This window comes from Mastigoproctus giganteus, chromosome 6 (assembly GCF_048544385.1).
Source record: "Mastigoproctus giganteus isolate SK-2022 chromosome 6, ASM4854438v1, whole genome shotgun sequence".
Lineage (NCBI taxonomy): Eukaryota > Metazoa > Arthropoda > Arachnida > Uropygi > Thelyphonidae > Mastigoproctus > Mastigoproctus giganteus.
In genome coordinates this window covers 231,194,643-231,211,172 of record NC_143580.1, presented here as the reverse complement: position 1 = coordinate 231,211,172, position 16,530 = coordinate 231,194,643, and the positions used below count along the sequence as shown (strand labels likewise).

Below are 16,530 nucleotides of genomic sequence, written 5' to 3'. Positions count from 1 at the left end.
CTGTAACCAAGTCACAAAGGAGATTAGGCAGCCAAAGGCAGATTATGAGAAATCTTTGGCAAAGGATGCAAAGAAATACAGCAAAGAGTTCTTTACCTATGTAAACTCTAGAAGGAAAGGGATGAATCAGATTGGTACACTGGATATTGATGGTTCAACTGTTGATGATCCTGCTCAGGTGGCTAACAAACTAAATGAATATTTTGAATCTACATTCACCCATGAGAAGTTATTCAGGGAGGAGAATGCCAGAGGTGAGTTAAACTCTGGCAGTGAGCTGGATGATTTTGTAATAACTGAGAGGAAATTGGAGGAGAAATTGTTGAAGATAATCATAAAAAAGGCACCCGTAGTGGACGGGATCTATCCAGTTATATTAAAGGAGGCAGCAAAGGAAGTAAGCAAACCTTTAGCCATAATTATGAGAGTATCTTTGGACTCGGGGGAGGTACCCATGGACTGGAGATGTGCAAATGTGACCCCAATTCACAAAGGAGGATCAAAGGGCAACACAAGTAATTATAGACCTGTTAGTTTAACTTCTGTTCCAGGAAAATTAATGGAGGCACTGGTTAAAGAAGCACAGCAGGTTCATCTAGATAAGACTTCAGTTATAGCTCGGACACAGCATGGTTTTGTTAAGGGAAAGTCTTGCCTGACCAATTTGATTGGATACTATGATGTGGTTACAAAAGAACTGGATGCAGAGAATAACTTTGATATCATATATTCAAATCTTAGAAAGGCTTTTGATACTGTTGCACATGGAGGACTGCTGCACAAATTGGAGCAGTGTGACACTGGAGGCAAATTGCTGCTATGGATAAAGGGATGGTTGAGTGGGAGAAGACAGAGAGTGGTAATCAATGGACACTGCTCATCGTGGGCTAATGTTATTAGTGGAGTCCCTCAGGGTTCAGTATTCCATTGTTGTTTTCTGTATTTATAAATGATATTGATGATGGTATATCAAGCTTAATGTCCAAGTTTGCAGACGATACGAAGCTTGGTAGGGACACTAATCACATTAAGGACACTAATGACAGTACTCTGCTGCAACTGGAGCTAGAAAAGTTGAGCAGATGGGCTGATAGGTGGTCAGATGGGCAATTGAAGTTTAACATTGACAAATGTAAAATACTGCATAGGGAAGCTTAAACCACAGAATAACATATCAACTGTGTGGTACTACACTGACAGTGGTAGAGAATGAAAAGGACCTGGGGGTAATTTTGCAGGCAGATATGAAGTTTTCTGAGCAGTGCAGAATGTCTGCAAGAGTAGTTCATGGTGTCTTGTCAATGATATACAGGAATATTTCTAGCAGGGATAAGGAGGTGATTATCCCCTTATATAAGGAAATGGTCAGGCCACATCTTGAGTACTGTATACAGGTCTGGAGATCTCATTTTTAGAAGGATGTAGAGCTGTTGGAATGAGTACAAAGAAGGGCAACAAGATTAGTGAATGGAACAAAGGGTTGCTCTTACAAAGAAAGGCTTAAGATTTGCAAATTACAGTGTCTGGAGACTAGGCACCTGCGAGGTAATCTGATTGAGGTGTATAAAACATTGAATGGTTTGAGCATGCTCAATGCTGATGGGATTCTTCCACTTGCCCAGAATAAGCAGATTGGGCTAGCCAGGTGGGTAAAGTGCCTGCCTGGCAACCCAAAGGTCACGGGTTTGAATCCCGCCTTGGGCTTGGATCAAAGTACTGCAAAAACCTTGGGAGGTGCATTATGGCTACAGAAGCTGATGCACCAACAACTACCAAAAAAAAAAAAAAAAAAAACCTTGCCCAGAATAATCACCTGAGAGGGCATAAATTCAAATTGAGAAAAGACGGTTGTAGAATAGATGTGCGGAAGTTTGCCTTTAGCCAGCGGGTGGTTGATTGCTGGAAAAAACTTCCATCTGTCGTTGTAGTTGATAGTTCAAATAGATTTAAGGCAAAACGTGACAAACATTTGGAGCGAGTGGATGGGTGAAATAATAGTTTTTTTGGCTGATGCTGTATAAGCTTGCTGTCTTGCATCATGTGCCTTTGCTAATGCTAAATTATGTTAGTGTTTCCCTTTTCTATACCTACTACAGAGTTTAATGTTGGGCCTCTTACTGTTTTTTGATATGTATTAATCATAAATTAATTAATGATGTTGATCAACGTATAACAATTTTAATGGCTAAGTTTTCTGATAATATAAAGATCAGCAGAGTTGTTCATGACAGTGATCAGGGCATGCTTCTCCAACAAGACCTAGATAAATTAGGCAGAAAGGCTGAAAAGTGACAATTGAGTTTAACATTGATAAATGCAAGGTATTTCATGTGAGTAGGTATTGCGATGCCTTGAATAATAATCCCAGAATTATATACCAGCTGAGTGGTACCACACTCAAGATAGTGGAAAACAAAAAGGCTTAGAGGTAATTGCATAGTCCAACAAGTATAATTGTTGTTGTTGTTGTTGGTATTTGGTTTTTAGGAGCATTAGCAACTAAGGCCATATTGCTTCAGGGATATGCAGTGGTCATTCTCTGACCTGGGTGCCTCCTTAGCCAGGTGGGAAGGAGCAGCAGTGCGTAACACGCGCTTCTTGATTAGACCGGGGTTCGATCCAGCCCATCACCACCAAATACGGAGGATGCGGAAAGGTCAGGGAATGACCACCGCATATTCCCGGAGCAATATGGCCTTAGTTGCTAATGCTCCTAAAAACCAAATAACAAACAAACAAACATTCCCTAACCTTTCTGCATTCTCCGTGTTTGGTGGTCACGGGCTCGATCCCTGGTCTAATCAAGAAGCGTGTGCTATGCACTGCTGCTCTTGCCCACCTGGCTATGGAGGCACCTCAACATGTATAATACTGTGCTTCCATTTATTTAATGGATGTGCAGTATTATACAAATACATTTTTTAACATTACTTTGTACAGTCTCTTACTGTATTGCATTTCATATTTTAACTATAACAATGGATATAGCATATATGCAATTGAAATAACCAAACATTTTAATTGTTTTCTGTTTGATTTTAGAACTCCCTTTATGAGGCTATATGTGATTTTGCAGGCGAAGAACCTGGTGACCTTGGCTTCAAAACAGGAGACACTTTTATAATATTTTCTAGAAGGTAAATCAGGAAAAACTATTTTTTATATGTATTTTAGTGGTCTGGTGTGACCTTGCTTCAACTTTTTAAAGTAAAGTCATATTTATATAATAATATTAATTATTATTATTATTCAGCATAGGGTACTGAGAGATGAAATGGAAAATGAAATAGTAGGCATCCACGATCATATTATCACTGTATATGTGTGCCACTGTAGAAAAATTATACAGTGAACCTCTCAGGAGTACACAAATAATTTCGCTTCTACTGAAATTATGTTCCGATAAATATTTCTGAAAATTAGACAGGCTGATAATTTAATTTGCAGAATGAAAGCACCACCGTACAACCACTCATTGTGGTGAACTGCCAGTGGATAGCTGGAGTGTGCATGTCCAGGAATATGCCAAAACAGTTGCAGGATTTAACATGTTGTGTAGTAGTTGCAAAGTGGCGTTAATTTATATGCTAGAAGTGTAAACCATTTTGTGAGATACATGATGAAAATATAAAGACTGAACAATTTTTTGTTTTATGCTAGGGTTTTTGACATGTTTTGAGTGGATTTTATGGAGAATGTGAAAGAAATGCCAGAGGTTTATGGAGACAAATGTTTGAAGGAAACTGCAATTTTTCCAGTGGTACAGGCACATTAAATAAGGTTGAGAATCTGAGGCTGACAAGTAATAGCCTGGACAGCTGAGGATTTCCACCACTCCAGAGTAAATTGCAAAGACCCAAGAGATTCTGGACAAAGACAGAAGAAACACACTCTGTCAACTAAGCAGTAGAATTTTAATCTTGTATGGCAGTGCACATGTGATTGTTATAGAGTACCTTAAAATGTCACGGATGCAGAAATACTGCCACACTATCAAACTTCAACAATGAAAATTAAAATAAGGTAAGCTCATTCCATGAATTAAAGGTTCAACTTTTGATTTCAAAAGAACCATTCTTTGTATAAATAAATTTTTCTTCACTTTTTTTAATATATATATATAAGTAGTAATTATACTTTATTTTACTTATACATGTAACCATCATATAACACGGTAATTAGGTTTCTATAAAATGTCATGTTGTGCAAAACCACGTTATACAGGGCTAAGAAAAAGTACAAAAAGGGGAGTTGCGTTCCTTTTGGAGCTAACAAAAATACACTACAGCCACTCCCCAACTTACATAATACTCAACTTACGAAAATTCAACTTTGCATAAGTTTTTGCCGGCCAGTGCAAACTTAAAAAAATCGTGGAAACGTATTTTGCATCCCGTAGGAATAAATGGAGTTATCGTGAAAACATCATAATGTAAACCCAATAATACATTGTTTTTTTTTGGTAATTTGTTCCAAGACATTGGAAGCTAAAATTTTCACTATATAACTAAGCTATTTATCTCTCTAAAAGGTCATTTTTATAATGAAAATTGCGCTACACTTTCTCGTTATCATATGTTCCATTTTATAAAAATATCACAAAGCCATTCAAAATTGAATGCCTTTGTGAGGCATTCCCAAAACCCAGTAAACCAGAAAGTGCAAAATCAATTTGCACTTTCTGGTTTACTGGGTTTTTTCTGTTAGTGCATCTAATTATAAATGGGTAGTAAACTCAATCTTATTGCATTTGTGATAATACCAATAACTGGAATTCTGTGGGTTTTTACGTTATGGTATCATGGTGAAGTTCCTCTTCACTGAAATCTTCAATCACATAAAAAACATAAATAAAGTTTCAGAATCTTCTCTTGATTCCTATTTACTTATTACAATGGTGAAGGGAATGTGACCAACGGAAAGTGCAAGTGTTTGCAATGCTAGGAAGCAACACAAAATTGATTTAGAAATGAAGATGGTTAAGAAGTACGAAGCAGGACAAAGTTTTTCATCTATTGCATGGAATTAGGTCTCGCTGCTTCAACAGTGAATACTATTTTAAGGGACAGTTCACTTATAAAAGAACATATTTCACATTGGGGCCAGTCTGCCCTAACAGTGATCACAAAACAGCATTCAGGTGCTATATTGAAGATGGAAAATCAGATTCAGAAGCAAGTGCCCCTGAATCTAACGGCCATTCAAGCAAGAAGTATTTATGAAGATAATGATAAGTACGGCAAATCCCAAGCCAAGTTCGTGGCAAGCAATGGGTGCTTTAATAGGTTAAAGCATCACACTAGTTTCCAAAACATTAAAGTATGCAGTGAAGTTGCCAGTACCAATTCTGCAGCTGCAGAGAAATTTTGTGATGTGTTGGAAAAAACCCTTCTAAATCTCCACAGCCCTCAACTTCCGCAGTGGCGCACTTATCAGCTGGAGAGTTAATTCTGGCAATGATGCTTGAAAGGTAAAACTTGCTGATGTTATGCCTGTCTCCTCCCTCTTTTTGTAATTTTATCATTTTGAAATTTTTGTAATTTTGTACAATTTTGAAATTTTTCCTGCGCATGAGATAAAAAAAATTGAATAATTCTATTTACAGGTTGAACATTTCTTTTTTGCTTCTATCAAATTCAGCTATAAATTCATAGTTGCGAGTGCAACATTTCCCTAAATGCTTATTTGGGGAAATTCCGACTTACGTAGCATTCTGCGGAACATAACCCTTATGTTAATCGGGGAGTGGCTGTATTTCATTAACAAAAATAAAATTTTCCATAAAATTGGAAAATTTTAAGAAATAGAATGCCATAAAAGAATTGGAATGCCATAAAAGAAATTCCTTTACCTCTCCTGGAAGACATACTTTCGTCCTGTTCCACCTATCCTTTTTGCAAAATATATTCCCCATTTCCCTGACAATAGAGTCACCGACAACAACTAGTTCCTGTGGGACTAGTGCATTTTGTCTTGGGGATTGTTGCTGGGTTTCCTGACATTCAAGTGCAAACTCCGGCATTGATGTGGACAGCTGAGAGGTTGATGGGCCCCTCAATTTAAATCTTTCGAGGACATCTACCCTGCTCTTCAAGCTCTTATAAAGGCCCATAACAATGCTGAGTTGGCATCTAATTTCCTCACTCTCCTTACATTGAGCACATACAAAGACATTCCCCTTGGCAATATTATGTCCCGTTCCTGATAGCTCCACAAACATCAAACAAGATACATTTCAAAAGGCTGTGATTCAGAGGACAACCCCCCCTCCCCTCAGTTCTCCCCTGAGCACAGCACTTCCACTAACTTGAGCCTTTGCTTTGCTGCTCTGGTCTGAGGCATGATTTCAATTCAGTTTCAGTACAGTTAATAATATAACACTAAACTTATATCTCAATGTAGTAATAACGTTATATATATATATTTTTATATCGCGTTTTATCTCGTACCGAGTTATGTTATATGAATTATATCTCCTATCAAGTTTAAGTTATATGTATTAAGTTTGTAAAATCTAAGTGGCTATATTTATTAAGTTAAAACATTACATATGTAAAATCTATAATAGATAATAAATTATAAGTTATAATAGATAATAAATTTAACTATCTATTGCCACACACATTGTTCGAACTCTTGCACTAGCTACTTATTCGAGGTAGTGCAATATCATGACAACTTGTTGCGAAATTATCACAATATGAGATATAATTAAAATGATGCCAATTTGATGACTTTAGAATTATGAAGAAATCTGATGCACTTACACTAATCTATACTAATCATACTACCACGTAGCTTGAAGCAGCTTAAATGCTATTAATCACATAGTAGCTTAAAAAGTTAAGAATTGGAACTTTTGTGCACCCATCAGGCATCTCTCATATTGTAGACTTATACTTTATAACTCAGTTGTCACTATTGCAACACCAGGGTACCTACCCGCCCACCGATGAGGAGTCAGTAAGCTCCGAAACAGTCACTGGGGAAGCCTAATGCCTGAGAATAGGTAACAACAGTCTTCCCTGCTGGGGAAGCATCTCCTATTCAAGGAGTTCATGAGTCTGTGAGTGGTGTGAGTTGAAGGAGTTATTGTCCCTTTCATTCTTGTACACACGTTTTTTCTCTTCTTCTGCTCCTACTATTACTTTTCTCTACTTTTTTTTGCTTTTCTAAGTATAATACTGACAAGTTGATAATAGAGCTATTATCCAACACATATAAGCCTCGAAACAGTGCCATTTGGGTGGTGGTATCCACTGAGAATAAGTAACATTAGCCTTCTCTACTGGTGAAGCGTTACTTATCCGAGGTAGTGCAATATCATGGCAATGATATTGCACTACCTCAATTATCATGGCAATGATATTGCACTACCATTCATTGTGAAGGTATTCAGAATATGAGATATGATTAAAACAATGCCAATTTATCTAGTTTGGTGGATGGCTATGAATAAATCTGATGCACTTGCACTAACCTATATGTTAGTGTATCTTCTGCTATAATTTTTATCACTGATTTTTCTTTTATTTAATAAACATGCTTTTAATATAATCACACATCAAATTTTGAAAAATGGTGTAGATAATTTTGTGTATAAAAATAGTATGTGCAATATTTATTATTAATTTGGCAATTATTGTTAAAAAGTTAATTTACTGTTTTGTTTAGGGAGGATGGATGGTGGGAAGCAGAAAACAATGCAGGAAAAAGAGGTTTAGTTCCTTCTACTCATCTTAAGGTCAGCAAAAAAACTTTTTCCTTTACATATGTATTGTCATTGGTTTTTTTTTTGAATTTGTAAAAATAAATATAAGTTTCAGTTATAGTTACTTTTAAATTTGAGCCTCAAATCAAAAATAGTAGCTCTGTCACTTGCCACGTATAAAACTTTTGGGTTTCAGCTACATTGGTAATGTGGAGAACTTCATGATATTCTTGATATTATTAAATATAGAATCTCTGAAATATCTTATAGTTTTTGTTTCAAATTTGCAAAACAGACAAGTTGGTCTTAAACAGACATAAACCACGGATGCATCCTGTCCTTAGCAGTAATCCAAAACAACCTCCAACATGCACCGGGGTTCAAGCCCGTCACCACCAAATACGGAGGATGCGGAAAGGTCAGGGAATGACCACCGCCCGGAGCAATATGGCCTTAGTTGCTAATGCTCCTAAAAACCAAAAATAACAATAACCAACATGCACATATGACAAAGATTGTTCAAATGAAAACTGCAAAAGTTTAATAAAAGTGTATTTTACAAACAATAAGGAAACTATGCATGTCAGTTTTCAGTGTAGGCCCCATTACGTTCCACACACATCCTCCAGTGCTGCACTGATTCCTGGATTTCTTGAGAGAAATCCAAGAATCAGTGCAGCACCAAAGTTTTGTGGTTGATGTTGAAGCCAGCACCTTCTCGCATTGCCATGCATTACCTTCTTGATGCAGTACCATTTAATTTTGTTAATTAGCGAGGTAATAAAGTGTCAATTTGTGTTTTATATCTTTACTTTTATAGCCTGTGGATATTGTATCTAATATTCCTCCTATTTTTGCTTATCAAACTTGCTGTTTAATAGAATTGAAATTCAATTCACAAATGTGATCACAATGACCAGTGCTTACCACATATCATCTAGTGAACATCGTAAAGTGATTTGATTGTACAGCAAACCAATCATAAAGTGGGGATCCGCTGTATATAATATCTTAGAGTAGTAGCCTCCCAACAAGCCCCTGTTATCACATCTTTAAGTGGCCAAGAAAAGTGATAATCACATTGAACTAAGTCTGGTGAATATGGAGGATGAGGTAATATCTCAAACTTTATCTCCAAACTTTCGGAACCAACTTTTTCTCTTCCTTATTTATCCGCTTTACTTCTGCTTTCTGGAACAACCTTCCTTCATTTGTATTCCTGAAAATTACAACCTACAGAAATTGTAGATTTCTGTAGATTGTAATTTTCAGTAATACTAATGCCAATAACTATCTTCTTTTCTTTTTTTTTTTTCAGTAATACTAATGCCAACAAGTATCTTCTTTTCTTTTTTACCAAGTATCTTCTTTTCTTATTTACAGTAATACTAATGACAACAAGTATCTTGTCTTCTCAACCTTCAACCATTGCATGGTTGGTACTAACTACCATAGATTCTGATACCTTTCATGTTTGTTGCTTTAAAAAAAAGAAAAGAAAGAAATAGCTCTAAAAAAGAAAGAAACCACAATTCACCAATCCAAGAATACCCCAAAACTATGATCACTGCCTGGGGAGGGGGAAAGGGTCTGCTCAATAGTTGCCTTTAGAAAACTAATCTAATCTTGGGAGAACAAAGTTAGATGAAAGGGCAGACTTGGCCAAACTTTCTTTCAGCTATGGATAAGTTAGAAAGTTGTTGATAAATTGTATTGTTTTTTTTTTTCATTTATTTGTATTCTAAAATTTGTTTCATCCTATTATTTTTATCACGATGATCACATAGTTGGGTTTAATTTAACCAAGCAAATATTTAAGTTACACTTTGATCTATAAACAGCTATTTCTAGCAATAATTTTGGTGCTAAAACCCAGCATCATAGGTAGTGTCTCTTTGTGGGATTGTAAAGGATATATTATATTGAATATATATATAGTACCATAAATAATAATATATTTTAGTAACATACTTTGAAAACTGCTAAATCAGAATAATTAGCATTAAGTTATGATAATCAATAGTTGGAATTTCTGATTAGTATTATTTTTTTTATAAAACTAAAATTGGATACTTTATGCTTTATCTTATTATAAAGAGTGTTTTATAATATAGTGGACCCCTGCTTTATGTTATTAATCTGTTCCAGAGACACCATCATATTGTGAAAATATTGTAATGTGAACACATTGTTTTTGGTAATTCGTTCCAAGACCTTAGAAGTTGAAATTTTCGCTGTATAACTAAGCTATTTATCTTTCTAACAGGTGATTTTTATAATGGAAATTATTTTTAATATTGATTAAAACTAATATGTTCATTGAAGCACAATACAAAAAAATCACTTCAACTAAAGGATGCAAAAACAAAACATGCGGCCAACACGTTTACAAAGGCTTCTATTGGTTGAGAAGGACCACATGGTCCAGTCAGAGACAATTATAACCCAATCCCATCATAAAGTGAAATAAGTAGTCGCCGGTTAAGATGATCACTGGTTAGTGGAATCAGCTGCTATAATTTCAAAAAACCAATTCAAATCATTAAAATGCACTACACTTTCATTATTATCATATGTTCAGTTATAAGAATCAATTTTGAATGCCTTTGTGATATTTCTGGAGGTCACAACCATAAAACAATAAAAACAATTTGCAGTTTTTGGTTTATTGGGCTTTTCTGTTAGTGCAATTTATTATAAATGGGTAGTAAACTCGATCTTATTGCATTTGCAATAGTGTCGGCACATATATGGCCTTGCTGCCCTTGCGCCATAAAGCCCATAAACAAACAAACACCGATAGTGCCGATAGCTGGAATTCTGTATGTTTTTACATTATTATGATGAAATGTGTTTCCTCTTCCATGGAATCTTCAATCATATAAAAAACATAAATAAATTTTCAGAATCCTTCTCTTCATTCCTATTTTTTAATTTTTGTAAACTTATCTTACTCCATATCTCACTTGCATGTGCCGTGTTCTTTGTTATTTTTGTTTATCTTTTTTACTGTTTTAAATTTTACAACAAAAAAAAAAGTCAGTGAACAGAAATATCAATGTATATAAGTGTAAATTTATTTTTATTTTGCTAACCTGTGGAAAATATTCTTCCGGTTTTCCTGTATCATTTAATTTTGTTAATTATCAAGGCAATAAAGCATCAATTTGTGCTTTATATCTTTACTTTTATAGCTTGTGGATAATATTCCTCCTATTTTCAATTATCAAACTTGCCGTTTAATAGAATTGAAATTCAATTCGCAAACATGATCACAGTGACCAGCGCTTTCCACATATCATCTAGTGAACAGAGAGTCCATCATAAAATGATTTGATTGTACAGTGAACCAGTTGTAAAGTGTGGGTCCACTGTACATCATATCTTAGAATGGTAGTAGTTCCCAACCAGTCTCTCACCTCCTATTGCAGAAGCCTGTTTATGTCCTGACTGGGGCCATTGATAACAGCTGAGGATATTGAGATGGCAATGAGTTAAGACCTGCACCAAACTATTGGTAAATTTACTCAGAAAACACTGAATTACCTCTCCTTTAAAGTGGTTTGCAATCGTCAGATATTCTTATCTGATGCATTCACATCAGTGTAGCCAGTTTTCACCCTAATCAGGCCATTTTATGAACCAAAAAGCCCAAAAACCATCCATTTCAACTTCATCTTGTGAACAGAACCAAAGGATGATACCCCCCCCCCCTCCCAGCATGATTAACAAATTGTGAAACTGCACTAGTGTCCTTTAACTGTCGAAAACCACTGCATCACACATCCAGCACCAGTCACTTTTTTTTCCCAATTATTGCTTATAAACCTGCTTATATTTATAAACCACCTTATAACCCTGCTTTTCAATCACTACCAATTCAGAGTGTAATTTCCACCAGGATTTCCATCTGTCAAGGTATCCAAAATCATTAATAGATAGATCAGCACTTATAAAAATTTCCTTTCAGCCCACCTTACAGTTTTCTATCAAAATATTGAGAGTCTCTGAAATAAGCTTGAGACCCTCAAACAACTCCTTTTATCCAATAATGCAGATGTAATTTGCCTATCAGAAACATGGCTCAAACATGACCAAGAGTCACTAGCCTATGCTCCTACCGCTGGATTTTCATTGTTGTGCAAAGGTCCAATCTGATTCATTCTTTTCTTCTTTGTATTCATATATCACATATATATAAAAAAAAAAACTCCCTTTTCCCATTCTTTGCTTCTTTAACCAGGAGTTTCTCATAATTGGCCATCCTAGCCATTTTTAATGTACTAAAAGTAAAAAAAAGTAAAGTGCAGCCATTATCAACCCACTGCAGGATGGAAGCCTCCTCAACAATTCATGCTGAGGGAAATGGACCATAATCTGCCACGCTGGTCCAGTGCGGGTTGGCAGATCGACCATATTCAGCAGTCAGGGGCTTGAACCTCGGTCTACTCAAAGAGTGTGTGCTACTGCACTCGCGCTCCTGACCACTCGGCTACAGATGCCCACCATTACAGATCAACTTGTAGCTGTTATAAGCTTTAGTATTTTCCATTTCTTTGTAACTTGACTGTGCTATTATTTTTACTTGTTACTGATGGAAATTCTTAATATCTGTGAAAGGTAGGCAAGAGCTCAGCTGGATTATATCCAAGTTTTATATGGGAGTTGTGAGTAATTTATGGCTAATGAGAGATGGATGGATGGCTTACAGTTATACAGAATGACTAATTTTTATTGTACTGATGTTATATAAACTTTACTTCATTACCTCATTTTTCCAGTAATAATGCTAATAACTTTATAATCTTTTTTTATAGGCTATTCCCCAGAAAAAAAGAGAGGGTAAGCACATAAATCATAGTTTCATGTATTTTTTAAAAGTGTTATACTTATGTGGATTAGTCAATCTATAAAATCATCTCTTCTTATTCTTCATTATCTTCTCTCTCTCTCTCTCTCTCTCTCTCTCTCTCTCTCTCTCTCTCTCTCTCTCTCTCTCTTATCTATATGAATGGGATGAAACTAATAATGATTAATTTCATCTGATTCTCTAAACAAATTTAATTTCTTCAGTTTAAGTTTCTGTTTTTATATCTTTAAAGGAAACATTAATAACATTAAATATCTTTCTGAGATTTCTGCTCTGATATTAAAACCATTTAATCTCATACAGCTTTGATATTGTATCTCATTTTGGTTTTATGTTTTTTCATTTTTTTTCATATTTGAGTGCAGTTTTAACATAAAAAACTTTAAACTAAAACCCATTGTTGTTGTTTCTTTCCATCTTAAGCATTTAGTATATCTGTAATTAGATGCACTGTAACTTTAACCTGTTGATATTATATATATTTTTTTGGCTCTTTTACCCACTAGAACCACTCTGTTCACAAGTTATAATTCACAATACCATTTAAGAAAAGTTTTTCCTTGGGGTTAAAATAATTGCAAAGAGTTAAAATAATCCCCATGCAACTCTAAGTTTTGACACTAATAGTGACAACTTAATGCAAAAGTTTTTTTGTTTTTTTTGCCATTCTGACAATTGTTGCAGGCCCAGATAATGGATATGTTTGTAAGGATGTAATAGTGTTGCCACACATTTAAAAAAAAAATGCTACTTGGCAAAGTATTTCAAAGTGAATGTTGGTAGTTGATGTGACAACCTAAGATGTCACATTGACAAAGGGTGTTGCCAAATTTTATATGTTGATGTAATTGATTGATTAAAATACAATTATTGAATAATATATTAAAATTTAGGACATATTTTGTGACATGCTTCATCATCAAGCTTTTGCAGCCAGTGAGTTTTGAACCCATTAATTCTCTTTGAGAGGTAATATTTGGAGAAAAGTTGATTTGAGATGGTCTTATTTAAGTTTGTGTACCATTGCATCAAAGAAAGATAACACAAAAATGGGTTGGGTGTTGAATAATTACAAAATTTCAGGTGGTATATCAAATTATTTTTGACATTTGCCTATTGTGATGACATCAAAAAAGGTTGGAAAGCACTGCTATGTGGCAGTACAAATTATAGGCCAGTATTTTATAGATTTTAAGGACCCTTCTTACTTTTTTTCCCTTTGAGTTTTTTCTGCATACTTTTTTTTTCTTATGAGGAATCCGTGTAGAATTCTTTGAAATCTTTATTGATCATACCCTTAGGTGAAGAGCAAAAAATGAAGCCACAGAACTTACTGTTTAAGTTTTATGTGACTATCTAAATCTAATATGATTCTTAAGTGGCATATTTCGAAGGTTATTTGTATACTCAAAGAAGAGATAATTAAGTGCCTCTTCCTTCATGATGTTTAAATGCTTTATTGCAAATATTCAATACATCACATGCTTTTCAGATTTGTTATTTTCTGCTTCATCAGTGATTCTTCCCTTTGTTGGTATGCCAGCCAAAATACACCAGAATGATAGAAATGTTGCACTGTTTTTTACCATTTCAGTGCTTTGGTTTTCTGTTTATTTGGAGACAGGGTACCAAAAAAAGTGAATAATTACTGATGAAATGGAAGAGAACAAATTTGCAAAATGTTTGATTTACTGAATCTCTTTACACTGCAACTGTTATTTGGGAGGAGGAATGGGTAATATAGATATGCATTTATCTGGTGATGGGTCAAAACAGTGCTTGCACGTATCTCAAGAGTTCTTGTTTTTTTGCTGCAACAGCGAATATTGGCAAGGGTGCTGAGGCAGCAATGTTTCAAATGACCAGGAAACTAATGGTAGGGAAACAAGGCTTAAATAACTTCAAGGGGTGTGTGTGTCTCAGGGTGTTAAACTGGAAATGATTAATTTTTCTTAACTTTGTCTACCTTAATGTCAGGAGTATTATCAATAAAATGAGTGAATTCAGATTTCCAGTTAAGAGAGCTAACACAGATATAGGGTTAATGGAAATGTGGTGTCACCCAAAGATAGGGAATGGTAGGGTTCACTATGGTATGTATAATGTATTTAGGAGGGATAGGTTGGAGGGAGACATGCTTCTTATTAAACCAGCCTGACAGCAACAAAAGATTTTCCTGATTTGACATGCCAGCATAGAATCTGTATAGTGTGAGATAGTCGGAAGCAAAGGTAAGCAAAGGTTGAGAGCCTCTAAATGCAGATGGACTGGGTGAGCAAATATGAATGTTTTATTATGGGTGATTTCAGTTTGCCCCTTACCCAATCATTACCCATGAACCAGATGATATCATGGGATTAATAGTTCAGCAGCCATTAGTAGGTTTGTTTGTGTTGTTGTTTGTTATTTGGTTTTTAGGAGCATTAGCAACTAAGGCCATATTGCTCCGGGATATGCGGTGGTCATTCCCTGACCTTTCCGCATCCTCCGTATTTGGTGGTGACGGGCTCGAACCCCGGTCTAATCAAGAAGCGTGTGCTATGCACTGCTGCTCCTTCCCACATGGCTACGGAGGCGCCAACCCATTAGTAGGAAATGATGATCCAGAACTTAGTTGGAAGATGAAAAAAGAGGTGCAGTTGTTAAAGGCAACACCATACAATGATATCTATACACCATACAATGATATCTATTGATAGCAAGATGGTTTGGGGCCCCTTTTCTTTATTAGCATTAGCATTAGTAGAGGCATTTGATGCAAGAAAGCAAGCTTATGCAGCATCAGCCAAAAAAAAAAAAAAAAACCCACTTCCACTTCACCCCTCTGTTCATTCAAAATACCTGTCCAGCTGAGCCTTAAACTTATTTAGGCTATCAACCTCCACCACAAGGGATGGAAGTCTGTTCCACCAACCAACCACCCACTGGCTAAAGGCAAATTTCCGCACGTCTATCCTACATCTGTCTTTCCTCAATTTGAATTTATGCCCTCTCAGGTGATTTTTCTGAGCTAGAGGAAGAATCCCATCAGCATTGAGCATGCTTAAACCATTCAAGGCTTTATACACCTCTATCAGATCACCTCGCTGGTGCCTAGTCTCCAGACACTGTAATTTGCAAAACTTAAGCCTTTCTTCGTAAGAGCACCCCTTTGTTCCATTCACTAATCTTGTTGCCCTTCTCTGTACTCGTTCCAGCAGCTCTACATCCTTCTTGAAATGAGGCCTCCAGACCTGTATACAGTACTCTAGGTGTGGCCTGACCATTGCCTTATACAATGGAATAATCACCTCCTTATCCCTGCTGGAAAAATTCCTGTATATCATTGACAATACTCCATGAGCTACTCTTGCAGCCCGTCTGCACTGCTCAGAGAACTTCATATCTGCCTGCACAACCACCCCCCCCAAGTATCTTTCATTTTCTACCACTGTCAGTGTAGTACCACAGAGTTGATACGTTGCTCTGGGGTTGCTGTTTCCCATGTGTAGTACTTTACATTTGTTAATGTTAAACTTCATTTGCCACCTCTCAGCCCATCTGCTCCACCTTTCCAGATCCTGTTGTAGCAGCATAGTGTCAGTAGTGTCCTTGACAACCCTGCCAACCTTTGTATCATCTGCAAACTTGGACATTAAGCTTGATATACCATCATCAATATCATTTATAAATACAGAAAACAATAATGGACCCAACACTGAGCCCTGAGGGACTCCACTAATAACATTAGTCCACGATGAGCAGTGTCCATTGATTACCACTCTCTGTCTTCTCCCCCTCAACCACCCCTTTATCCATAGCAGCAATTTGCCTCCAATGTCACACTGCTCCAATTTGTGTAGCAGTCTTCCATGTGCAACAGTATCAAAAGCCTTTCTAAGATCCAAGTATATAATATCAAAGTTATTCCCTGCATCCAGTTCTTTTGTGACTGCATCATAGTATCCAA

The 16,530-nt window shown here is 36.0% G+C and overlaps 1 protein-coding gene across 1 annotated transcript in view; it reads left to right on the top strand.

Annotated features, from left to right (window-relative positions):
* The window catches only part of LOC150085074 (nephrocystin-1-like), a 108,022-nt gene that overhangs the window by 5,402 nt on the left and 86,090 nt on the right, over positions 1-16,530 (top strand). The window contains exons 4-6 of the mRNA XM_090376455.1: positions 3,043-3,137; positions 7,675-7,744; positions 12,529-12,553. Coding sequence (XP_090232581.1) covers positions 3,043-3,137; positions 7,675-7,744; positions 12,529-12,553 — 190 coding nt within the window. The remainder of the gene's footprint in view (positions 1-3,042; positions 3,138-7,674; positions 7,745-12,528; positions 12,554-16,530) is intronic.